This window comes from Hyla sarda, chromosome 1 (genome assembly GCF_029499605.1).
Source record: "Hyla sarda isolate aHylSar1 chromosome 1, aHylSar1.hap1, whole genome shotgun sequence".
In the NCBI taxonomy this organism is placed as follows: Eukaryota; Metazoa; Chordata; class Amphibia; order Anura; family Hylidae; genus Hyla; species Hyla sarda.
The window spans coordinates 332,329,982-332,356,844 of NC_079189.1; the positions used below are offsets into that span (position 1 = coordinate 332,329,982).

A 26,863-nucleotide genomic window follows, 5' to 3' on the forward strand; every position below is an offset into this window, starting at 1 on the left:
GTACACTTCTAGTCATACAGATCACTATGGTTGTATAGAACCATAGTGATCAGTGTGCTCTGAGCTCGAATGATAAAGCTTGGATCGCGCTGCTGGGGGGGGGGGCGATCCACCCCACTGGACCACCAGGGACTGAATACAAGCACCTTTAGATGCCGCTATCAACTTTGACATCGGCGATCTAAAGGGTTAATAGCCGCCCGCGGCGATCGCCGCATGTCGGCTATTATCGCCGGCCCCCAGCTGCAGGAATCAGCTGGGGGGGCGGGCGGTATGACGCGGGCTCCAGTCAGGAGCCTGCATCATACCCTGTTAAGGGCCATTGGACGTGTATACACTGCGTGACCCCGCGGCATATTGCGGGAGTCGGCGGAGGACGTAAATATACGTCCTTCGTCGTTAATGGGTTACTGCAGAATTTCCGTTGGAATTTCTGAAACATTCAGCATACTGTTTAGAATGCTGGGTGCTGCACAGAGATTGCGGGGGTCCCAAGGTTGACTCTTGTCCTTGCTATTATTTGGCTTAACCTTTGAATGAACCCCTAGCCCTCCAAGTATGCAACAATACTAATACTTGTATTCTCAACAACGAGAATGAATTTCCAATGTACACTGCTCAAAAACATAAAGCAAACACTAAGATAACACATCCTAGATCTGAATGAATGAACTAATCGTATGAAATACTTTAGTCTTTATTTACATAGTTGAATGTGCTAACAACAAAATTGCACAAAAGTTATCAATGGAAATCAAATTTCTCAACCCATGGAGGTCTGGATATGGAGTCACACTCAAAATCAAAGTGGAAAACCACACTACAGGCTGATCCAACTTTGATATAAAGTCCTTAAAACAAGTCAAAATATGGCTAAGTAGTCTGTATGGCCTCCACATGCCTGTATGACTTCCCTACATTGCCTGGGCATGCTCCTGATGAGGTGGCGGATGGTCTCCTGAGGGATGTCCTCCCAGACCTGGACTAAAGCAAGACATGATGTCCCAGATTTACTCAGTCTGATTCAGGTCTGGGGAACGGGTGGGTCAGTCCATAGCATCAATGCCTTCCTCTTGCAGGAACTGCTGACACACTCCAGCCACATGACGTCTAGCATTGTCTTGCATTAAGAGGAACCCAGGGCCACCAGCATATGGTCTCACAAGGGGTCTGAGGATCTCATCTCGGTACCTAATGGCAGTCAGGCTACCACTGGCAAGCACATGGAGAACTGTGCGGCCCCCCCCCCCCAAAGAAATGCCACCCCTCACCATTATTGACCCACCGCCATATTGGTCATGCTGGAGGATGTTGCAGGCAGCAGAACGTTCTCCACGACATCTCCAGACTCTGTCAAGTCTGTCACATGTGCTCAGTGTGAACCTGCTTTTATCTGTGAACAGCACAGGGCGCCAGTGGCAAATTTGCCAATCTTGGTGTTCTCTGGCAAATGCCAAACGTCCTGCACGGTGTTGGGCTGTAAGCACAACCCCCACCTGTGGCTGTTGGGCCCTCATACCTCCCTTATGGATTCTGTTTCTGACAGTTTGAGTGGACACATGCACATTTATGGCCTGCTGGAGGTCATTTTGCAGGGCTCTGGCAGTGCTCATCCTTGCACAAAAGCGGAGGTAGTGGTCCTGCTGCTGGGTTGTTGCCCTCCTACGACCTCCTCCACGTCTCCTGATAATACTGGCCTGTCTCCTGGTAGTGCCTACATGCTCTGGACACTACGCTGACAGACACAGCAAACCTTCTTGCCACAGCTCGCATTGATGTGCCATCGTGGATGAGCTGCACTACCTGAGCCACTTGTGTGGGTTGTAGACTCAGTCTCATGCTACCACTAGAGTGAAAGCACCACCATCATTTAAAAGTGACCAAAACATCAGACAGAAAGTATAGGAACAGAGAAGTGGTCTGCGGTCACCACCTGCAGAACCACTCCTTTATTGGGGTTGTCTTGCTAATTGCCTGTCTGTTCCATTTGCACAACAGCATGTGACATTGATTGTCAATCAGTGTTGCTTCCTGAGTGGACAGTGTGATTTCACAGAAGTGTGATTGACTTGGAGTTACATTGTGTTGTTTAAGTGTTCCCTTTATTTTTTTGAGCAGTGTAGATAAAGTGAAGATGATTGTGTTATTTATTTGATAAAACCATACAAAGTCGCATATTTCAGGTTTCATATTTCAGGCATCCTAGCACTGTCTGTAACACAGAGGAACCTATTGGTTGAGCTGATATTCTCTCTTTTAATACTTGTATTGTTGAAATTTTTTTGGTCCACCTTCCACTGTTATTTCTATACCCGACCTCCTGAGGCACCTGTCCAGCTTTGTGGAATTAGTTGACTTAGTAGTAAACTAGGCAAAATGACAAACCTTTTAATCTTACACTCTCTACTTTTCTTTTACGAAGTCCTGTCCTTCTTTGTATTACATACATTGTCTTTAACCTTTTTGGGACACCCTATATTCTTTTAACTACTCAATGCTTTTTTGAGTTAAGTGGATTAGATGTTCTATCTCAAGGCTAGGCAGTATCCACTAGGGCTGGACGGTATACCGGTTCATACCGAATACCAAAATCTTTGTGCTGCACGATATTAATTTTAACCCATACTGCAATACGGGTTTGGCCCCTCCCCCTCGGGAATGAATGAATCAGCCCAGCGCTGCGCTGTCCCCACATCGGGGAACTAATCCTATGTGACCTGCCGTTGGCTTTCCGGGCATGCTGGGAGTTGTAGTTATGCAACATCTGGAGGTCTGTAGTTTGGAGACCACTGCTCTATACTGTGCGGTATCCCTATGCCCGGGCTCCAAAAAATAAACAAAAAAACTTTAACTCTCCTCCCGTTGGTCCGGTACCGGCCTCACTTGTTTCCTTGGGACGGGAACATTGGACAGCTGTCAGCCTATCACCGGCCGCAGCGATGTTCCGCCTCGGCCGGTGATAGGCTGAGCCCACTGTCATGTAAGGAAATACCGTTAAATACCGTGGAACCGCCAAAAGTTTAAAAAATACCGTGATACACACATTTGGTCATACCGCCCAGCCCTAGTACCCACTTGCATAGTCTTAGGACTGAAGAAATAAAAAATTATAAGGGTTGCTCCACCTGTGGGCCCTGGTGTTGTGGGAGTAGTATTCACTATGCAGAGCTACGCTTCATTGGTTTAAGCACCCGCTTGACGATGTGGCTTTGAACTGGCAAATGGGCTTATTGAATTTATTCAGAATGTGTGATAACAACATCATGTTCGCTTTTGAAAATCAGTGTGTAGCAATACATTTTCCCCCCAGTATAAATAGTTACTGATTCAACTGACCAATCCATTTAGTCACTGGTGAAATTAGTTTTTTCTTATTTTACTCTTCTATAAGACTTGAATAATCTTGTCATGGTGTTTGGAATGTTTTCTTGTCATCATAACGTAAAAATGTTTTCTTTAAAATCAGACCTTGTGTGATTTCCTGCAACTGCTGCTGTTTGAGCACCACAATCGTCTCTAGTTAATTCTCCCGAAATAATGGAAATTTATGTTCATTAGTGTCAAAAAGCCGAACTACGTCTTCAGTTTTTTAGTATTGATACATAATAGCAAAAACAAATACAGATAAAAAGACCAAAGGTTAAAATATATTATGGTCACTAAAATACATATTCTCTTTCAGTCCTTATATGGTATAACTTGTTGGGAGGCTTTTTTTTCTATTGATCCTATGAGGCTCATGTGTTTGATGTTGCAAAGTTTAGGTTTTTCTTCTTTTCCTACAACAAGATCTATTGCAGTCTGGAATCAAAATACACATTAATCCACTATCAATAAGAAAAATCATTGCTCAACTTGAAAAACGGTGCCCTACCGAGTGTGACCACCAAAGACATGATTTCAGACTTTGAATTTAATGAAGTGTAATACATTTTTATATGCTCGTTTCCAATTCATCTAGACTGCTAATAGGTATTAGAAGTAATAAATCTCTGTTGCTAAAGTCCATGGTGAATATTTTGACTTTGCATAATTCTTGAAACCATACTGTTAACGTCAGTCACTCTAGGGTTTTATGAAGATGAAGTTGAAAGGAATAAAAGACCTCTATGCATGTGTCATACATAATAAATGATGTGTATGGGTGTGTTCATTGTTTTTTTTTTTTTATTTGCACTTAAGATAACTAGATTTACCTCCAGGTAAATAAAAAGTAGGATAAAAACAATATAAAAAGTAACTCACAAGTACACTTCCAATGAAAACTTAAGAATGAATACATTTGAACAAGGAAGAACCAGTTTCTAATGCAGTAGCACCTGCTTCAAATAGGTTTGAACACAGGCTTTTGCATCTGTGTAGCAGTTCTGATGCATACCCTAATGTAGAAAGACTTTTATTACGAAGCGTTATTTTGCCCTTTCATTTTTAATATATATACCGTAATTATTATTATTATTATTATTATTATTATTTTTTTTAATAAAGTACTTTTAAGCTTCCCGCACATGCATTGATGATAACCTTCTTGTTATGCAACTGCAGACAATCTCCATTGACGTATTGGGCCTCATGTACTATATTTTTTTTTATTCAATTTTTCACGTCTTAAAACTTTGGCACATCAGAAATATGCCAACATTTAAGTTTGCTGAAACATCACAACCTGAAAAGACACCAAAAACAGTGAAAACATTTTTATGAAAATTTTCATAAAATTCTTGGCTTTAGCACATGTGAAGTGCACACCTATAATAAATAAAGTAAAATACATTTCCCCATGCTTTTTTTTAATCAAAATTTTAATGACAACACAACAGTACATGAGGCCAATATAGATTCCTGATAATTTTGTAGCACCATCATATTTCTAAGCATGGTGCAGAAATTGTTAACATTTACATCAGTGTGGTTCGCAGTCTACATTCCTCAGGTAGACGCAGCAGGACCAGTATTTATATGTCTGTTTTGAAATATGGGGTGCCTAAAACATGACTTTTAATAGATACTTTAAAAAAAGATTTTTTAAGGTATATGTGCCTGTGTAGCCAATCACCATAAGTGTTCTATCAAATCAACATTAGATGTCGTTAATATACACAGGATGGCACAGGTGGGCTTTGCTTGGCCCTGTCAGCATGGCACAGGTGGGCTGGCAGGGCCAAGCAGAGCCCACCTGTGCCATCCTGTGTATATTAACCACATCCCATGTTGATTTGATAGAACACTTATGGTGATTGGCAACACAGGCACATATACCTTAAAAAATCTTTTTTTTTAAGTATCTATTCATCTTTTAAGGACCAAGGATGTACCAGTATGTCCTGAGTCCTTTCCCTTTCTATAACGCATCATAGCGGGTCTGGCCCAGTCTCTAACAACGGCCGAGACCCATGGCTAATAGCGCTCGGCATTGATCGCGGTGCCGAATGCTATTAACCCTTTAGATGTTGCATTCAAAGTTGAACGCTGCATCTAAAGTGAAAGTAAAACAATGCCGGTTAGCTCAGGGGGCTGTTCGGGATGGCCGCGGTGAAATTGCGGCGTCCCGAACAGCTGTGATACAGCAGGAGGGTCCCTTACCTTGCCTCCTGGTGTCCGATCGCCGAATGACTGCTCAGTGCCTGAGATCCAGGCATGAGCATTCAAGAGGCAGAATCATTGATCAATGGTTTCCTATGAGAAACCATTGATCAGTTTAAAAGAGCAGTGTGTGCAGTGTTATAGCCCCCTATGGGAGCTATAACATTGCAAAAAAAAAGGTTAATAAAGATCATTTAACCCCTTCCCTAATCACCCCCCTTTTCCCATTTTAAAAAAAAACATTGTAAATAAAAATAAACATATGTGGTATCGCCGTGTGCGGAAATGTCCGAATTATAAAATATATTGTTAATTAAACCGCACGGTCAATGGCGTACGCGCAAATAAATTCCAAAATAGTGTATTCTTGGTCACTTTTTATATCATGAAAAAATTAATAAAAAGCGATCAAAAAGTCTGATCTTTACAAAAATGGTATGGCTAAATACTTCAGATCACGGCACAAAAAAATTAGCCCTCATACCGCCCCATATGTGGAAAAATATAAAAGTTATAGGGGTCAGAAGATGACAATTTTAAAAGTATACATTTTCCTGCATGTAGTTATGATTTTTTCCAGAAGTATGACAAAATCAAACCTATATAAGTAGGGTATCATTTTAATCGTATGGACCTACAGAATAAAGATAAGGTGTCATTTTTACCAAAAAATTTACTGCGTAGAAACGAAAGCCCCCAAAATTTACAAAATTGTGTTTTTTCTTCAATTTTGTCGCACAATGATTTTTTTTTCCCGTTTCGTCATAGATTTTTGGTAAAATGACTGATGTCATTACAAAGTAGAATTGGTGGCGCAAAAAATAAGCAAACATATGGACTTTTAAGTGCAAAATTGAAAGGGTTATGATTTTTTAAAGATAAGGAGGAAAAAATGAAAGTGCAAAAACGGAAAAACCCCTGGTCCTTAAGGGGTTAAAAATTATGTTGTAGGCACACCCTAGACACGTGGATTTGTTGTTCTATAATTTTGATCTCTATATTCTGGGTGATAATTTGCGCTTAAGCGTGGTTAAGACGCAGGACCAAACATTGCTGTGCCAATTGCTTTATTTTGAAATATGGAAAGAAACTTGAGTACCCTGAGGAAACCCATAGAAACGCTATGTAGGTGGTATGCTGGGACAAAGTCTGCAACACAACAGCGCTAACCATGCTGTCCAACAATTTTGCTCAGTTACAACATGCACCAAGGAGCAAGTGCCCTCTTGAACAGGTTCCCGCTGACAGCACATGTTTTATCATTTTTTTTTCCCCCAAACTGGACTTTTGTGAACAGGCTTTTAAATCTCAAGCAATATTGCATAGAATGTGAGATGAGATTTTAAGAGACTAAGTAAATTGGCTGTGACCAATATGGCTTCCTAGTGTAGTGAGGATATATTTTCATGTTTGTCATTATTTGTTAGTAACCAACATTTATAGCCTCATAAAGGACAACTTAACCATATCAATGAAATCCATGGAACTTAACCTCTTTGTCAAAACATTCATATAAATAGAAAGTTTTGAATTCTGTGATATTGATAGCCTTTTTATCTTGAAGATTTGAAGGAAAAAAATGTATTTTATCATGTGAAATAATCTGCAATATATCTTGCACTAAGTAAAGAACATAACGGTTTCATATTCTACATGTTCTGCGCTTAAAATTTTATTGCCACTTTGCAGTGATTTAATGACCATTATGTGAACCTCTTACAGATTGAACTTGGAAGAAGAAATAGATCAGCTTAAAGTGCAGACTTCAGTAGACAAAGCCACAATACAAGAATTAAATGTTTGTCTCCAGCAAGAACGAGAAGGTACAGTTTTTATGTTTGTACACAGAACAGTTGCTCTTGTAGTTCAAGATACTGGACAGCTGATTGACCTGTTATATGTTCTCACATGCCCTGCAGTAAATAAGTAAATATGTTCTCACATGCCCTGCAGTAAATAAAATTGGTATTAGAATATAGAATATGTAGATCTACCCCTTAAAGGGAAGCTTTCATCTGTTTCATGCTGCCCAAAACACTAGAAGCAAAAAAAGCTCTCTCATTCTCTAATTAAACTCTCTAATTTATCAAACACTACACCTACATTTTAAAGGTAGTGTGTGGTATGGAGGGAGGTGAGGTGCTGGGCAGATGTTGTTACCCTAGGGGCAGATGGTATTAACCCCTTGTGTTCATGACGTTAGGGCGTGGTTTATCCTTAACCACCCGAAGGTATACCGCTGGATCCTGGGCTAGGCACAGGGGCAATGATGTCACTGACGCCATGTTACAGACAACGGTAGCTTTACTGAGGCTAGACAGTTGGAGCAGTCTATGCAGTATAGCCAGGGCCCAAGGAGGCGACACAGAGACCTCACAGGTTTGCTGGGACTTGTAGTTGGAAGGAGAATTTAGTGCAGGCCACGCTGGGTAGACATGACTTGACTTGACTGACTTGTGACTGACTGGACAGTGACTTTATCTTACTTGCACTTGAATTGTGGCTTCAGGACTTGACATGAGGCCTCCACTACTCTGGACATACACACTAGGCACAACTTTACTGGACCTCAGCAGGAAGCAAGAGATAGAGAAGCTAGCTCAACCCAGGGCTTATATGGAGGAGACTAGCAGGGAGCCCAGAGGTCAGCTGGTCACTGATACCTCCTGGGTAACAATCACATGGTACATTTTATTAAAGGCATAACACATCTTTTAAAATCCAACATATATACAACTGGGGAAACAACTACAGGGGGCCCTGGGACACTGCCTGACAGGGCAGGAAAGGTACGGGGCAACACAATCCCATACTGGGCCACCACAAACTCCCCCTCTTAATTGCAGTCGCCCTCGAAGCCCAGTCCTGAAGGGCCGAGGCTGAAGTGACCACTGAAGCCAATGACAGTTCCTGAGGCATTTTTAACACAATGTCCTTTCCAGGTCTGATGACATACAGAAATGAGTCCATGTGGCATGTTGAATGGCCATACATGCTCTTGTACATATGTGAGGACTTTTTGACCTTGTAATGATGTTCTCTAACAACAATATGCATAACATTTATTAAAGATTTTTCGCATTGGGCTTCCGGAGGCTATCTAACCAATGCCTTGGCTATTGGGGGCCCTTGGTTCCCCCCAGAACTCTCTACATTTTAATCTAGACATAAGTATTACTTTGACATTATATTTTCTCTGTCACTGTACGTGTTTTGTATAGCTTCAGGAATTCCTTCTGGCCAGTAGAGTATCCTGCACACTTGGACATGAGAAAACATTAGACATATTTACTATAGACATGTGTGACTGGATGTTCAAATAATGTTACAGTCCTCACTGATATATTTACATGTATGTGGACTACTTTTACCATATAACTGGACTATGTGTGGTACATAACTTTTTACATATTTTAATGTGAGTTAATCTTTGTACCTTGCTGGGAGATGTCCTTGGGTTGACCATTGGGACCTACGCAACACCACTTCTGGAGAGTCTGGAACACCGGTGTCTTCTGGAGCTCTTGGTACAGGAACTGTGAGTGGGTCTTCCTCAGCGAATTCAAGAATTGGTACAGGGTCCGGACAGGCAGGACTCAGAGTCGCTGACTGTGGTGCTGGAGAGACTGGTAACAGAGTTGGCGCTCTGCAAACTGTTGTATAGAATGGAGCCAACGGTGACAGGACTGGAGCTGGAGTAGAAATTAATGTTGGTAGAACAGACCCTGAGGCTCGTGAGACACAGAAGACCACAGGCTGACTTGGGGAAGACATAGGAAAGTCCATAGATGGATGAATTCCCTCACCTGGGACATACTCTCTTGTAGGTCTGACAGCTGGAGGAGATGGTGCTGGGATCACTGGCAGATCTTCTTTTAGACATAGTTTGATTCGGTTGTGATGAACAATTTGTGGCTCATACCCTGGCTTTTTATACGTCAGTCTGGATAGGGTATGGCTGTCACAGTGTACGGTTCCGTCTCCCAGTCTAATTTATGGGTTCTTGTAAATTATATACAACTACAGGGGACCCTGGGACACTGAGGGACACTGCCCGACAAGCCAGGAAAAGTATGGGGCAACACCATTCCATACTGGGCCACCACAGTAAATATTCTCTTTAATGGTATGTGCAACCTGCTGCTGGTATGTGAAACCCGCCGCTAGTAATAGCGTGTGAACGCACCCTCAGACAAGATTGAGAATCTTCATTAGTCAGCCAGAAAGATGCAGATAGGATGCTCTTGGAGTTTCCATCAAAGTGTAATTCCAAGGAAACGGTTCAGTGGCTTTTGATAAAGAAAGTGAAGATTCTGGAGTGGATCACAATCTCCAGACCTTAACATCACCACTTTGGGGAAAACGCTAATATGTTCATGTTAGACAACCAAATAAATGATCCGATCTGTGTGGTTTTTGGGGAAAAAAACAGTAGCTCTGTTGGTTGTTTTGGGTTTCATCTTGACAGCAGTTATCATGCAATATAGATTTCATGTAGTCTCTATCAGTAACAAACACCTAAATGGCTTTTCTATTTTGCACAGTAAAAACACTTAAAAAAATAGCAGAATCTGAAAACCACAACTTGTATGCTGTTTGTGTTTATATGCTTCATTTTTTTTTTTTCACAAATAAGCATTTTTCGCATAGTTGTTTAACATTTAATGTGTGATCACTGGCGGGATTCATTAAGACCCGTGCTGACAAAAAATTGACCAGTTGCCCATAGCAACCAATCAGATTGCTTCTTTCATTTTTCAGAGACCTTTTAAAAAATAAAAGAAGCAATCTGGTTGTTATGGGCAGCTGGTCAACTTTTCCTCAGCTCAGGTCTTGATAAATTCTTCCCTAATCCCTTATGTTATACACCACAGTATTGCTTTGTTACATGGTTTTATAATGGTCTAGAAGGAGCTGGGAGGTAAGGCAGTTGTGTGGAAATAATAATAATAATAATTTAAAAAAAAACTACTTGTCCATGGGACTAAAACAGAGCATAATCTACTTGTCCATCATGACAATCCACTTGTCCGGGCCAATTTTTCATTTTTGCATTCTTTTTTTTCCTCCTCGCCGTATAATAGTCATAACTCTTTTATTTTTTCATCTATAGACCCATATGAGGGTTTGTTTTTTGCAGGACCCATTGTTCATTGTAATGACACCTTTTATTTTTCCATAACATATGCTCTGAAACAAAAACAAAAAAAAATGTTGGTGAGGTGAAATTTAAAAAAAAAGATAATTTAGAAAATGTGTTTTTTTTTTCTTTTATACGCCATTTACCTTGTGGTCAAACTAACATTCTATTTTGGTATTTTAGGTCAGCCTGATAACAGCAATATCAAATTTATATAGTTTCTGTCACGTTTTGCTAATTTTAAAAACATTCTAAACTTTTTAGATTTCTTTTTTTTAATTGCCATTTTCTGACTCCTGTAACTTTTTTTAAATTTTTTTTTTGTATACCAGGCTGTATGAGGGTTCATTTTTTGCAGCGTAATTGGTTGTTTGTATTGGTACCATTTTGGTATTGATCTGAATTTTTAATAGCTTTTTACTATGTTTTCACTGTGATGTTTAAAAAAAAAAAAAAAAAAGAAAAGAAAAAGAAATTCTGGAGTTTAGTATTTTGTTTACATTTACGTAATTTACTATACAGGATATATAATATTATATTATAATAGTTTGGACAATTATGCACCCGGCAATACCAAAAAGGTTTATTTTTGTCATGTATACATGTTTTTATATAGGAAAAGGGGGTGATTTGAACTTAATGTGTCTTTTAAACTTGTATTAAACTTTTTATTTTTACACTTTGTTAGTCCCCCTTAGGGGACTTTTAGGAGGAATCATTAGATTCCTCCACCCCACTAGACCACCAGGGAGCATTTACATGTCCCTTTTAGACGTCACTGTTAGCTTTGACAGCCTCATGCTGGCTATTAGCCACGGCCCCCAGCTAATGAAATCTGCTGGGGGCCACGGGTATGTAGCGGGCTCAAGTCAGTAGCCTGCTCTATACACCCTGAGCACCAATATACTTGTTGGGGGCTTTCATGTCCGGCCCTGTGTGGTGTCCCGGTACCGTATGGTATACCTTACCTTGTATGGTGGTCCCCAAAGTCAGAGTTACTTTGTTCCAGTAGCATCCTCCTGTTGGGATAACCCCTAGTCACCTCTTCCTTCTTTGATTTTATGATGTTTACATGTATAAGGAATTATATATTTAATTGTCTATATAGTGTCGTAGGACCTTAGGTCATATGACTAATGCTAATTCTATTAAGGTATGTTGAAGGACCTTCCTAGGTCACATGGGTGGTCACATGTCTAGACCATAATTCCTTGTAAAGTGAATGACAGATGGTATGGACCAATGAGCTCAAGGTCAGCCCCTGCCCATATAAGGGAGCTGCCAGCCAATCCTCGCTCTCTTGCGCCTGAGCTGCAAAGCAAGCAGCATTCTCTCTTGGGTTCCGGACTAGCAGAGAGTAAAGATCCACACAACTTACAAAGACAAGACCAGGCCAAGCCTGATAATACTAAACCATGAGTTATAATACAACTCCCCGCTAAAGCTAGCGTGACTGCTAATTGGGACTGCTAAGCGGGACCTAAACTAAATCCCCTAAATCCAGCGGAACAGTGTATACCGATCTCCTGAGCTTAAAACTCACAAGGTCCCAACCAACTGTCAGGATCCAAATAGACTCTTGTACAAAGACTGTTGTTGTTTAATGTTGCATAAAACCTGCAGTAAAAGTTCCGACAGTTTTCTGGAAACCTCCGGTTGTGGACAATCATTTATTATACCTCCCTATCGTTCTTGGGACGGGTGGCGATAGGACAAGCATATACAGAGTAGCCCCCACCCTGGCGTCACGAGTGATAAGGGTTAAACAAGCACCCTTTAGTTACCGCACAGCTATACTTCATATACTCTACACTCCCAGGCTACCACCCCTGCTTGCCCGAAGCAGGGCTAAAGGCCTGAGAAATTCACCAACCCGTTGCCCGAAACTGCATGTCCTGGGTGTCGGGCGATAGGATTTCCACATCCCTGCAAGGGCTAGCAAAGAGGCATGCAAAACTGTGGCACTTTGGCCTCACCTCCTTGACTCCTGGCTGAGAAATATAAAAGATATTTTTTTTTTAGTTTGTCAACTACCATCAGTTCCAGGAAAGGTACAGTTTGCTTTTATATCCCAACTGCTAGTTTATGGTGCCTGTATTGCAGACCCAGATTGCCAACATATCTATTAAACAGAATTTTGGTGGTTGTTTTGCAACAGTATGATATCCATCTTAAACTGGCACTGATTCAGTTATAAGGATGTATTACAAAATCGCTCTAATTCTTCGCTAAGTAAGAAAGTGGAGCTTTGCTTTAAAAGAGCACAAGGTTTGTAACTCCTTCTTTACTTATTGTTTCTTATTTCAATTACTAATATTCTCCTGGAAAGTTTTCAGACCATAAACTTTAAGAGAAAACAACTTGAAATTTAACAGCTAAAATGAATTTACATTGAATGTGTGTTGTGCTTTAAGTGAGATGTAAATGTATTCAGCTGTGTTTAGCTGTGGGACTATCCTGAAAAAAAAAACAGTACATTGGAGATAGACTAAGGCTATTAATATACTGGTACCTATTGAAGCCTGGTGTGTGTTTAATGCCTTACCTGTGTAGATGGTAACATCTTTTGAGTAATGCTTAATTTACTTTACACACATACATATTAATTGGCCTTGACACGATCCAGAGACAAAAGAAATCTCTAATTTAGTTTAACAAACACAGTCCAAGTTTATACCCAAAGGAGAGCAAATCTTTGGAACAAAGTGATACTTTCTTCTGCTTTGTGTCTGAAACCTCATGGAAATAGACCGAATGAACGTGGGAATTTTAACTCAAATTATTTTTTAACTAAATTCACCCAGGAACAAGGTTTTATTTGTAACTAAGCAAATGCATGGCATGGCTTATCAGGTTTGACATTTGACAGCAACTATGTGTTAAAGTGTCCGTGCCTTAGTGTTTAGGTTTAAACCTGAAGATTCCAACCTTGCATACATATTCCACCTAGGAAAACAAATTCCTGTTTCACAGTTACAGTCTGAAGTGTCTGCCTGGCCAATGCAATAATACCTATGCAGTGGACTCCAAACCTCTGGCTGTAATAAAACAAACCTATGACAGTTTACTTGTTAGCGGGGCAACAATACCATACTGAACCATACTGGACATAAATTCCTTATGTGTTAAAAACACTACAAATAGCAAATATTGCACTGTAGGACCTGGCACATCAAGCCATTCATTTCACATAAACATTGATTTCACTGGGAAACTGTGTAATGCTTTATTTTCCCTGCAGTGGTGCTACAGTAGAATATATCACTTACCACCAGATCATCAATGGGGCAGGGACTAATATTTCCAAACTGAAAATTCTATATCCTGTTGGAAAGTAAAAGGTTGATAAGTTTTCCATGCAGTCTATTCTTTATTGAAATACATTCATTGGGAAGAACTGTTAAGGAAGGGTGTGTAGTAGCCATTTTCACCTGCTCCAATCATCCTCAGTTGCTGTGACGATGGCTGTAGGTCCCCAATGCTTATTCTCCCAGCTGCTGTGTCATTTTCAAAGCATTTGCCAACTCAGCCACACTCTGCCTAAGGCAGGTCAACATGTTAAAGGGGTTCTCCGGTGCTTACACATCTTATCCCCTATCCAATGGATAGGGGATAAGATGCCTGATCGCGGGAGTCCCGCAGCTGGGGACCCCCGTGATCATGCACATGGCACCCCGTTTGTAATCAGTCCCCGGAGCGTGTTCGCCTCTGCCCCCGTGTGACGTCACGCTCCGCCCCTCAATGCAAGCCTACGGGAGGGGGTGTGATAGCTATCACGCCTCCTCCCATAGGCTTGCATTGAGGGGCGGAGCGTGACCTCACACGGGGGCGAAGACGTGACGTCACATGCCGCCGGCCCTGTAGTCGCCCGTAATCAGACCTGGAGCGAACACGCTCCAGGGACTGATTACAAACGGGGTGCCGCGTGCATGATCACGGGGGACTCCCGCGATCAGGCATCTTATCCCCTATCCTTTTGAATAGGGGATAAGATGTGTAAGCACCGTAGAAGCAGTGGGGTCCAGAAGTCATTGGAATTGGAGTTACAGTGGCAGTCAAATATGGCTGTATTTCTTTTTTTACAGCACCCAAAGCCAAATCTAAACCAATTGTTGCTGCTGGAATATTATTTTATGAAGGGATATAAGGGATTTGATCTGTCGTTCGATTTGTTGTTCTGTTCCTTTGCCTGAGCAGTGCAGAAATGTATTATGCAGATGTGAACAGGGCCTTATACTTGATGCAGGTCATTGGTAATTTTTTGGAAAAAAGAGATCTTTTCATTTTAAATTGTTACTTCATGTAACATTAAAATATTGTATAATATGTTGCTGGTTTAAAGGTCATTATTTTCATTAGTTTACACCTGCAAGCTGGAGAAATTGCTTTAATAAATCTCCTATAAAAATCCCCTTTCCCTCCAATTGGTAAAAAATGATGTTGGTTGGCTAAAAATATATAGAGGGAAAGTCTGTAACATTAATGTTTCAACAGCTGAACCTGAAAGAACCAAAATGTATAGAAGTATGGCTTTGACTGATTTTATGTTTGTTGTAATGTTATTGATGTTAGGCAGGTGTCATTTCTCGTGTTACTATATAGATTGCACCTTGACCTGAATTTTTATTTCATACAATTTTAGCTTTCTTTTTTTTTTTTTACTCTTCTTAAGTGTGCCCTGTTATGATAAAATAGGCTTAAATGAATTTTGCTGGAATTCATAGATGTTATACCAGTAACTACACATCCATTAATGGAATAGGACTGATGCCAATTGATGATATATTTTAGCATTAACAAATATGTTCCTCAGACATGGTTGTTTCTACATCACTGCACTCTTTCCTTAGTTCTTATAGATTTCCCATGCACTTATTTGCATCTGCCATTATAGAATTCCATGACTGACTGTCTGATATTTAATATAGGTCTAGCCTTTCACGTGAGGATCCCTTACTCTGCATCAGTTTAGGTAGAACCTTTGGCATGTAAACAACATTGTTTTCAATGCATTGTTCCTTTCTTTTATTGACTACACACTTATGAAGCATTCTGCTTAAATAGCTATTATTAGAGATTAATGTAGATGTTCTTGTGTATGACTTGTGCTTACTTGTTTTAGCATTTTCCGTTAATACTTTGGCTTTGCAGGGGGTGGAGTGTAATCACTGCAATTCGCCTAATAAGACCAACCTTATTGCTTGGCTAGATTTTAACCAGAAGCCTGAACTTCTGAGACTCATGAGTGTAGTTGACATGTTTTACCGTGATTCGCTCAGTTGTGGTAAGTGGCTCGATCTTTGCTCCGATTTTGAGAAAATCATAGAAAAAACAGAAATAATGGAAATAATGCAACATGTGAACACTGCCTCAGAAGACGTGCATAACTACTATATACCCTGTTCCTACAGAGAAAACTGGGTGGGGAGGGTTCTGGTAGCTGCCAGGAGAGTCTGATAAGTAATGATATCATCCTGTAGTTCACAGGAAGTCAACGGACTCAGGACAGACCACTTTCTTATCGCAAATTAAACACCATTTTTTCTTTTGTGGGTCAGACTTACGATCACATAGCCCGGTTACAATAATGAAGTGCATGGGTGCAGCTGTGCTGGAATGATACATGTGGCACTGTAGGACATGTTGACTGTGCATGATATTGGCAAAAAAAACTTAACAAACCTTGAGTTTTTCTTTAAGTTGAAAAATCTGGGAAATAATGCAAAATATTTGAACCTCAGTGACAGAAAGTAATATTTTGTTACACAAGTTCATGTTACTGTTCAAGGGATTTTCTTAAAGGCAATGTATCTCTCTAGCCATTACAAGCAGATGCTTATGTTTTTTTTGTTGTTTTTTAATTAATTTTTTATCAATCTTTCCCCCTCAGCTGCAGATGAAATTTAGTAAACAGACATGACGGTATATTGCAGTAATATTAATAAATGAGGAATGCTCACTATCTCCTGTTCACTAAAACCTGAGCAAGCCAAACAGACATCCACACCTATAATGTCAAGAAAATAGGATATAGTAAATAAAAATATTGGACTCAAAGGTTAATGAAAATCCAGATACTAATAATAATAATCATAAAGAATATAATTTAATAGACATAAGGGAATACATGTAGAAGTAGACCTAGTGAGTCACAGGGCCCTTGCGACCCACCTCAAATGTTACAATACTAAGCTTCTATGAATAATCAGTTATAAAAAACAAAAAAATATTCCATAAAAACAAAATAAATCCCCTTATAGTTTGCTGATTACAAGTATCGAATGTAAACATATGTTTAATTAATAGTCTCCTCAGCAGGACTCCGCTATTACAGGAAATAATCTATATAGCAGGATCACACCTCTTAAAGGGGTACTCCGGTGCTTACACATCTTATCCCCTATGCAAAGGATAGGGGATAAGATACCTGATCGCGGGAGTCCCGCAGCTGGGGACGCCCGTGATCATGCACGGGGCACCCCGTTTGTAATCAGTCCACGGAGCGTGTTCGCTCCGGGACTGATTACGGTCGACCGCAGGACCGGTGGCGTGTGACGTCACGCCTCCGCCCCCGTGTCACGTCACGCTCCGCCCCTCAATGCAAGCCTACGGGAGGGGGCGTGATAGCTATCACGCCCCCTCCCGCAGGCTTGCATTGAGGGTCGGAGCGTGACATCACACGCTGCCGGCCCCTGCAGTCGACAATCAGTCCCAGAGCGAACACGCTCTGGGGACATTACAAACGGGGTGCTGCATGCATGTTCACGGGCGTCCCCAGCTGCGGGACTCCCGCCATCAGGCATCTTATCCCCTATCCTTTGGATAGGGATAAGATGTGTAAGCTCCGGAGTACCCCTTTAATCCGTGCTGCTTAACATAATAATGCTGGTATCTCCGATAATATAAATGTAAATGTTGCTACTTCACTGCAGACAGAACACTTTCTGCACTTTGCACAAAAAACTAATCTCAGTCAATATAGCCACATTCCAGTTAACATAGCCACACTTCAAATATTTTCTCAATAAAGTGCCTGCAGATGTAATAACGATATGCTATAGTAATTGCCCACAAGTAAATATTGTGGTAAACGAAATAAACAGTAATTAAAGTGGTACTCCGATGGAATTTTTTTTTTTAAATCAACTGGTGCAAAAAAGTTATACAGATTTGTAAATTACTTCCATTTTAAAAATCGTAATCCTTCCAGTACTTATCAGCTACTGTATGAAACAGAGAAGATGTATTTTCTTTTTTAATTTTTGTGTCTGACCACAGTGCTCTGCTGACACCTCTGTCCATGTCAGGAACTGTCCGGAGCAGGAGAGGTTTGCTATGGGGATTTTCTCCTGCTCTGGACAGTTCCTGACATGGACAGAGGTGTCAGCAGAGAGCACTATGGTCAGACAGAAAAGAAATTCAAAAAGAAAAGAACTTCCTCTGGAGCATACAGCAGCTGATAAGTACTGGAAGGATTAAGATTTTTTAATAGAAGTAATTTACAAATCTGTTTAACTTTTTTAAAGTCTTTTCAAGGTCTGCAAAGATGAACCCAAGCACAATTATTTGGATGTGTGTAAAAACAGATGTGATGTTTTCCAGTGTGTGGTATTTTGTGCTATTCTATGTTTGTTGATTAGGATTGTGGAATGAAAGGCTGCAATTGCCCAGATTTGTAACTAACAGACGCAAATTCATAGTAGTTTTTAGTAATCGTTTTAGTTTAGTGTTTAAGTTTTTTCAGTTTTTTTCGGGTTAAATTAAAATGCATTTACTTTACCACAACTGTAACCTAAGATTTAGCCTACACTTTGTAAGATGTTTCTTAATCGATGTGCTTTCCCATAAAGCAATAATTTATCCCAAAAAAGTAAAAAATATTTTAACTGAACATGGGAGAGAGAAAAAAAAAGTTACGTTCCACTCCATCCTAATTCTGTTACTATTAGCTTTGTTCGGCAATCACTCTGATCCTCCTAGCAGGGGGACAAGACCTATAGAATAAAACTGGCCAAGACTATAGATAAAAAGGCAATGATTTTTGCTTTAAAGGCAAAAGACGGTACAGTCTATAAAGGAATGAAAACAGGAATAAAAGTACAGTATCTTTAACCTGCAAACGCATTGTACCTTTGTAAAGTTCGTACTGTATAACAAAAAGAGGAAATCACTGTGATGTTCCAAAGGCTTTGTAATTGTATGGCACTACAGGGGGAAAAAAAAGTCCGTGCTTAAAGACTGTTGAAAAAGTTGACAAGAAAATAGATCAAATTATTTAGAATAGGTAGTGTCCACTGTTTGCTTATGACATGACAAACCTGTCATTGCTAGGTCATTGAGAGTTGTCTTTATTTTTTTTTATTAGTATTTTTTATTTTTTTTTATACAGAATTGCTGTTGAAACTTGACAAAGAGGAAGATGTCAGGAGCAGTACACCAAGAAAATTTAAAGGAGAGAATGAACAGCATATGTTGATGAAGGTACTTTACATTCAAGTAATATGCATGAAGAGCTGCTTAGACACATCTGACATTTTAATAATTGTGTGTTTATATCTATGACTGTTTTATTGTGAGGTAAAGGAAGTATTAATTGCCTCCTACTGCATCGTATTACTATTTTGATATTGATATATAAACGAAATTGTTAAATTGCTAAACAATTGATGTTATCTAGCCAGCAGACTATGGTACATTATTTTTAAAATTATGTTCTCCATTTTTCATTAATAAACAAAACACTTAAAGGGGTACTCCGGCGCTTAGACATCTTATCCCCTATCCAAAGGATAGGGGATAAGATGCCTGATCGTGGGGGTCCCGCCGCTGGGGACTCCCGTAATCTTGCACGCAGCACCCCTGTTAAAATCAGTCCCCGGAGCACGTTCGCTCCTGGTCTGATTACTGGCGACCACAGGGCTGGCGGTGTGTGACGTCATGCCTCCGCCCCCATGTGACGTCACGATCCGCCCCTCAATGCAAGCCTATGGGAGGGGGCGTGACAGCTGTCTCGCCCCCTGCCATAGACTTACATTGAGGGGCGGAGCGTGACGTCACATGGAGGTGTGACATCACACACTGCCAGCCCTGTGGTCGTCGGTAATCAGACCCGGAGCGAACGTGCTACGGGGAGTGATTTTAACTGGGGTCCTGCGTGCAAGATCACGGGGGTCCCCAGCGGCGGGACCCCCGCGAGCAGGCATCTTATCCCCTGTACTTTGGATAAGGGATAAGATGTCTAAGCGCCGGAGTACCCCTTTAAAGTGCACCTTCAGTTCCAATCTTCTGTCTGATGTTGGGCACGTAGAGACTCTGCTAAACACCGGGCATTATAATTGTCAAGTCATGACTGATAAAAATTTGTACACGCAGAATACTCTTGGCATCATATTGTCACTTTGGTACCTCCAATCCTTGCTAGCTTTCTACTTATATTGATGCAAAGAAAAGCCATTTTCCCAATTTTATCAAAATTTTGCTTACTTTTGCTTCTGCAGCCTTTGCAGCTTTCTTTGTGAACTCTATTCTTTCTACACTTGTTTGTGTTCTCTCTTTCTTAAGCCTGTGTGAAATGTCCTCCAAGGTTTCTTTACTCCCTTCCAGTCTTTGATCTTGTGCGTTTCTCACTCCTGATCCTTGCTGCCATCTTTGTGCAATCCTCAATAATGTGGCCGACAATACACGTGTCATATAAATTTCATATATAACCATAGGGTCATACTTTTTCAAGCCATAGAAAACCTTTTTCCTTAACCTGTTATTTTTGTCTAAAATTTACAGTGTGAAATATAATGTAAAATGGTTTATGCAGTATTGTGGAGTCTTTTTTTTTTATTTTTTTTAGCAAAAAATAAATAAAAAATAGAAAAACGGTGCTCTATTATCTATGCAGTGAACCCTGCTATAAACATTTGGCCAGTTAGCTGTGCTCTCTTGAGAAGTGTACAGAAGCATACAATAAAGTGAGTGAAATGATGTACACTGTTTAACAAAGATAGTAATTACAAAGCTAAAGGTCCATGCAGTGTCTGCATTTATGTATGAGTTATCTTGTGGAAGAAATACAGTAATTTAGAGCAAATGATTTCATTGCTTGTACTCCTAACAAATGCCATATGGTCAGGTAATGAATGCTGTCATCTTGTTATTATGGCGTGACAAACATCATGTTAAAATAATAACCCAGCAAACAGGAAGTGCTCACATTCATTTACGCGAAGGTGCGGTGAGTAATTGGAATCATTTTACTGCTGCAGTTTGGAATGTCACCCAGTTTGGTGTAAGTTATTGTCTTTATATCCCATCACTAATTTTCTTTGCCAGGTATAAATTTTCATCTCTGCGGATGTAAAGTGCTACATTGCTACGAAAGGGTCTAAGCCCAGAAGGCATGTTCTATTTCCTTTTAATCATCTTGACTGACTTGCAGTGTATAACATTATGCAGATAGAAAAAAAAAAAGACAACATTGAAACGAATTTAAAATACCAATAGCTTAAGGGGACAGCATTGTGTGTTAACGATTCTTCGAGGTTTGAAGGATGCGCTGCCACAATTCCAAGGGATCTGATGTTCCAAGTTTCCTTTCAGAAGTACTATGCTTTTTAAATATAGCAATTTTTATTCTTGGTCAATATAACTAATAAATCCTAGACAGAAAAAGACCGGAAGGTGTATTTTATGTATGACTCACATTTTCATAAAGAAGTGGCTGATTCAATTAGCTTTGTTATCAGAGCTTATATAGTTAGAGTCGAACAAAAACTGAACCTGTGAGAAATAATAATAAATTTTTAGTCTTATCCGGAATTTTCCAAATTTATATAGTATACCTGATAATACAGTCACCTTGTTGTACACATTTACCCAGTACACTTAGAATAAGGGCCCATTTACATCAGGTTTTGACCACATGTTGTCTGTATACTTTAGCATCTTGTCAAAACAGTATGCTGATGTATACTGCAGAGTATATTCTGTGGTCTCATTAAAAGGGTAAATGCTTTTTAACTAAAGTACATGGGGCAGGAAATGGGGTACAAAAGAAGTACATGTGACTGCTGAGGCCCGTGATTGAACTAAAGTATCCCGTGCTCAATGTTTCAGACAGTATCACTTTGGACTGTGTTTCTGAAGTGGCAGTTAGCTGAGACATTTTTTTTATTTTTTCGCAACTTCCTTCCCCCATTAAAGGGAGTTTGCAGTTGTATGCATAACTTTATGGCAGGTTTCCAACTTACACTGGCAATGTATTGGCAAAATGTGGTGTTAATTAATAATAAGCTCTAAATAATACTAATTATTATCATACTTTAATAAACTGCTGATTATAACCTAACATTAAATCCTTCTGATTTGTAATAGGTAAGCTGTTTGGAAAAAAGACTGATTGAATTAGAGAGTGTGGCTAAGAAATTGAAGGAGGCCAATGAAGAGTTAACAGAACAGAACGCCTTCCTAAAGACCTCTATAAACCACCTTCACAAAGAGGTAGATTTAAAAGAGCAAAAGATGCAGGAAATAAGTTGGGAAGTTTTGGAAATAAACCAAGCCAGAGACTCTCTTGAGAAGAGGAAAGATGACCTGAATAGGGAAGTCACATCCCTGAAGAAACTTTTGGCAGGCAGCAACAAGCTGAGAAGTGAAAAACGGGAACTGGTAAAGCAGGTTCAATTCCTACAGCGCACGCTAGACAAGGCCATAGCATCAGCCCCTGCTGTCCCTAAAGAGGTGAATAGGCAAGGCCGAAGAAAAGAATTGGGAACCAAGGTTAAACAAAATGAAGCAAAGAAGATCTCCCTGAGACGTCACCAGGCTTTTCTTAATCAATCTATCAAGGTTATGAGCAGCGTGTTTGAGAACTTTAGCAAAGACGGCTGGGAGGATGTGAGTGAAGACAGGTACGGCTCTCATTAACTCTGCTCTTTGGAGGGGACATTGTGCATATGCAAAGTACAGGCAAATGGAGATTGAATTTCAACTACTGTCAATTTGGTATTCAGAAAAAAATGCTGTCAGATCCTTTGAAATATCTTGGGAGGTCTTGTTCTGAGCTTATTGACTGAAATTTGCATGCAAAATTAGCCACAACTGTATGAGCAGTTGAATAGGTGCCAGGAAGCCCAAAAGAAGGCAATGCTTGATTTCTTCCAGTGATGCTATTTTCATGCAGTCATGAGGCTTGAAATTGACAGTTTGGCAGGTTGATTTAATTTGCTGGCCCTTTGCATATTCACCACTGACAGCTAAGGATTCCCAGGCAAGCCTAGTAAGTCCATTTAGTTATCTTGTGACATGTCGATCCTGGAGGAAATGCCGCCTCCCCCCTTAATTTAGTTAGATAAATTTTAAATGACCCATTTCAGCTTGCTACCAGATGTCTACAAGCTGTTTAACATCTCTTAAATTAAGACCCATCCACACTAATTATTTCATGTATGTTTTATGCACAGTCATTGTACTAACTTTAATTGAACATTTTATAAAAAAAATATATATAAAAAAAAAAGGTCCATCAAGTTAGGGTTGTTATTTCTTTCAGTAAACACCTAAACCAAATAGCTTTTTTTTCCTGTAGCATAATTTGTTGTTGCTTTTTTTTTTTTTTTTTGTTCCAACGTTTTTAGATTTGTATGACCTAACATAAGCATAAAGGTCAAAGTGACTGAAAAGTTAACAGCAGATAGACTATCACTTATTATAAGCTGTGTCCATTGCTTATGAATTTAAGGAAAGTTTCACACAAATTACATTTATACATGAATACAGATCAAATTTGTATGTTACTGTAGTCCCTAGGGAAAGAAAATGGTCAGATATTAAGTAAAAAAAAAAAAATATATATATATATATATATATATATATATATATGTTCTTCTATTTTCTGTGCATATTCCAAGTATTGTTCTCTTGTAGTTTGATTTATACTTTCAGGTCAAATTACATGAAAGTATAAACATGACCGTACTCCATGTTTACCATACTTAATTTTAAGGTTTGTATTTATGTAATAGTAGGGTAGCCTATTTATTTAGGATATTTTTATAGTTTGTCAGGATATTTTACCCTACTTAATCATGGACATCGAGGATAGGTCATTGAGGATAGGATAAGCTGAAACATACCTATGGTAGAGATTATAGTGATAGGGTAGCACAGAACCTCAACTTTTATTTAGTCATAGAGGTGTCCTGGAGCTGTGGCCAAGTTGGTGAAGTGCCACAGGTTCCCTTCCATGATCAGTCCTTAAGCCCTCCCCTTAGACAGACAGGTCTGGTACTTACTTAATTGTGTGCACTAATACTGTACCTGTTACATGCATTCTATAGGTTTTAATAGCGTGCACAAGGACAGACCTGTCCATCAAGGTGCAAGGGGAGGTATTAAGGAGCGATCATGGAAGGAAACCTTGGATTAGGCCTGTGCCTCACTGACACTTGCACTACTGAATAAAAGGTTGTGTTTGGAACTGTTCGATCATTGTAAACACCACCATGGGTATGTTTGAACTTATTTTTATGTGACCTGTCCAGCAATGGCCAAAATTTAGGGTACAAAGGTTCAATGTCTGGACAGAATCCCTTTAAAAAATTGATTAATATTCATCTTTAGTTCGATAACCTCTGTATATTAACTAACCTATGAATAGGAAATGGAATAGGATTTAAAAAAAAAAAATTGCACTGGGAATAAAAAAAAAGTATGGGAAAAAAAAACGTGACATGAAAGATCACTTTGAAATCAATGGGTGCATTAAAGAGTACCTGTTAAAACCAAGCTAAACTCTTAATATATTGTTCCTTACGTAATTATAAGACACTTTGCTATTTACTTGCTGTTAAATTCTCAAACTTTTATGTTTTTAGTGTGATTGAAAAAAACACCAACTAGGTGGCTCTGTTCTGTTCCCTGCCACAAGTCAGTTAGTTTGGTCTTCCCCCAGCCTAGCAGGAGACCAAAAGGAAGTGCATGCGGGGCATTGCAAGCCACAGCTCTTGCAGGCTTTAGTGACATCGCGCCTGCTGGGGAATGCCCACATTCTCCTGCCAGGAGCTCACACAATGGGAGCAAGGGGAAAGGTATGAAACAGAGCTTTAGAAAGCTCGGAAATAATTGTTTAGGGCAGAAGGGGTGTTAGGAATATCATTTGAGTTAGTTTAGAGTATATGGTTTAATGACAGGTACTCCTTAAAAAAAAAAACTGCATTAAAAGCCACAAGAAAATCAGCACAGCAGATTCCATGCTGCTTCAAATGTGATTTACTTTTGCATATGACTGTATTCTGACGGCTTAACCTCTTACCTGTACGCCCTGCGCCCGATCCCAGTGTTTAAAATGGGGTCACGCTGTGACCCCGCATCACATCGAGTCGGTCCCGGCTGCTATTGATAGCCGGGACCCGGGGCTAACAGCGCGCGGCACAACGATCGTTGTGCCACGCGCTATTAACCCTTCAGACGAGGCGATCAAAGTTGATCGCCGCGTCGAAAGTAAAAGCTTCCCGGCAGCTCAGTCGGGCCGACCGGGACTATCGAGATAAAATTGCGATGTCCCGATCAGCTAGGACGCGAGCGGAGGTCCCTTTACCTTGCTCCGTCGCATCCGATCGGCGTTTGATTGCTCCAAGCCTGAGCTACAGGCTTGAGCAATCAACCCCCTATTACGCTGATCCGTGCAAAGCTATGGCTTTGCAGGGATCAGGGTAAAAGATCAGTGTGTGCAGTGTTATAGCCCCTATGGGAGCTATAACACTGCAAAAAAAAAAAGTTAATAAAGGTCATTTAACCCCTTCCCTAATAAAAGTTTGACTCACCCCCCTTTTCCCCCCAAAAAAACCCTGTGTAAATAAAAATAAACATATGTGGTATCGCCGTGTGCGTAAATGTCCGAACTATAAAAATATATTGTTAATTAAAATGCACGGTCATTGGCGTACGCTCAAAAGAATTCAAAAGTCCAAAATAACATATTTTTTATATCATAAAAAAATGAAAAAAGGGATCAAAAAGTCCGATCAATGCAACAAAGGTACCAATAAAAACTTCAGAATACGGCGCAAAAAATGAGCCCTCAATTTTAAACATATACATTTATGCATGTAGTTATGATTTTTTTCAGAAGTACTACAATATCAAACCTATAGAAGTAGGGTATCATTTTAACCGTATGGACCTACAGAATAAAGATAAGGTGTCATTTTTACCAAAAAATACACTGCATAGAAACGGAAGCCCCCAAAAGTTACAAAATTACTTTTTTTTTTTTTTTCAATTTTGTCGCACAATGAAGTTTTTTCCTTTTCGCCGTGCATTTTTTGGTAAAATGACTGTCACTGCAAAGTAGAATTTGGCGTAAAAAATAAGCCATCATATGGAATTTTATGTGTAAAATTGAAAGCACTATGATTTCAGGGGTTAAAGGAGAAATGCGGTGCAAAACTGTGCCCAGGCTACAAAAACGAAAAAAATATTTTTTTTAAACTCCCCTTCCTACGTTCCCCCTGTTGCGCTGGTATCAGCGTCCCAGTCTTCTGGTGCTGGTCAGCTCCTTGCTTCTTAGGCTCAGAATGTCAAACTGCGGTCAGTGTATCGCCGGCCACAGCGGCTGGTGATAGGCTGAGTGCACTGCCATGTAAGGAGCTTGGGCCCCACCTTCTCCCTGTTGCCCGGGCTCCTGTTTTTTTAGTTTTTAGTCTGGGCACAGGGGGAGTTAAAAGTTTTGCACCGCATTTCTAAAAAATAGTATGTGAAAAAAAAGCCTGTCATGTGCCTTAAAGGGGTACTCTGCCCTTAGACATCTTATCCCCTATACAAAAGATAAGGGATAAGATGTCTGATCGTGGGGGTCCCGCCGCTGGGGACACCAGCGATCTCCCTGCTGCACCCCTCATTCATTTAGAGCGCCTCCGCCCTGCATGGCCAGTCATCCGGCATGGAGCGAAGTTCGCACCGTGCACCGGATATCTGGGGTGCCGCAGCCGAGATCACGGGATTTCTTTGGATAGGGTCCCTGTCTCTGGTCCTCTCCTATGTTCTTGTCTCTGGTTGACCAGTTATCTTTTCTTGGACTACTTTTGTAGGTTAGTACCCAGAAAAGTAAAGATCATTGCATATAGGTAACACACCCCACAAGAAATGCAG

At 40.1% G+C, this 26,863-nt stretch overlaps 1 protein-coding gene across 5 annotated transcripts in view; it reads left to right on the forward strand.

Annotated features, from left to right (window-relative positions):
* The window catches only part of CNTLN (centlein), a 419,445-nt gene that overhangs the window by 261,947 nt on the left and 130,635 nt on the right, over nt 1-26,863 (forward strand). For all 5 annotated transcript variants that reach the window (XM_056552149.1, XM_056552148.1, XM_056552151.1 and 2 more), the window contains 3 exons: nt 7,306-7,406; nt 19,113-19,204; nt 22,088-22,623. In XM_056552149.1, coding sequence (XP_056408124.1) covers nt 7,306-7,406; nt 19,113-19,204; nt 22,088-22,623 — 729 coding nt within the window. The remainder of the gene's footprint in view (nt 1-7,305; nt 7,407-19,112; nt 19,205-22,087; nt 22,624-26,863) is intronic.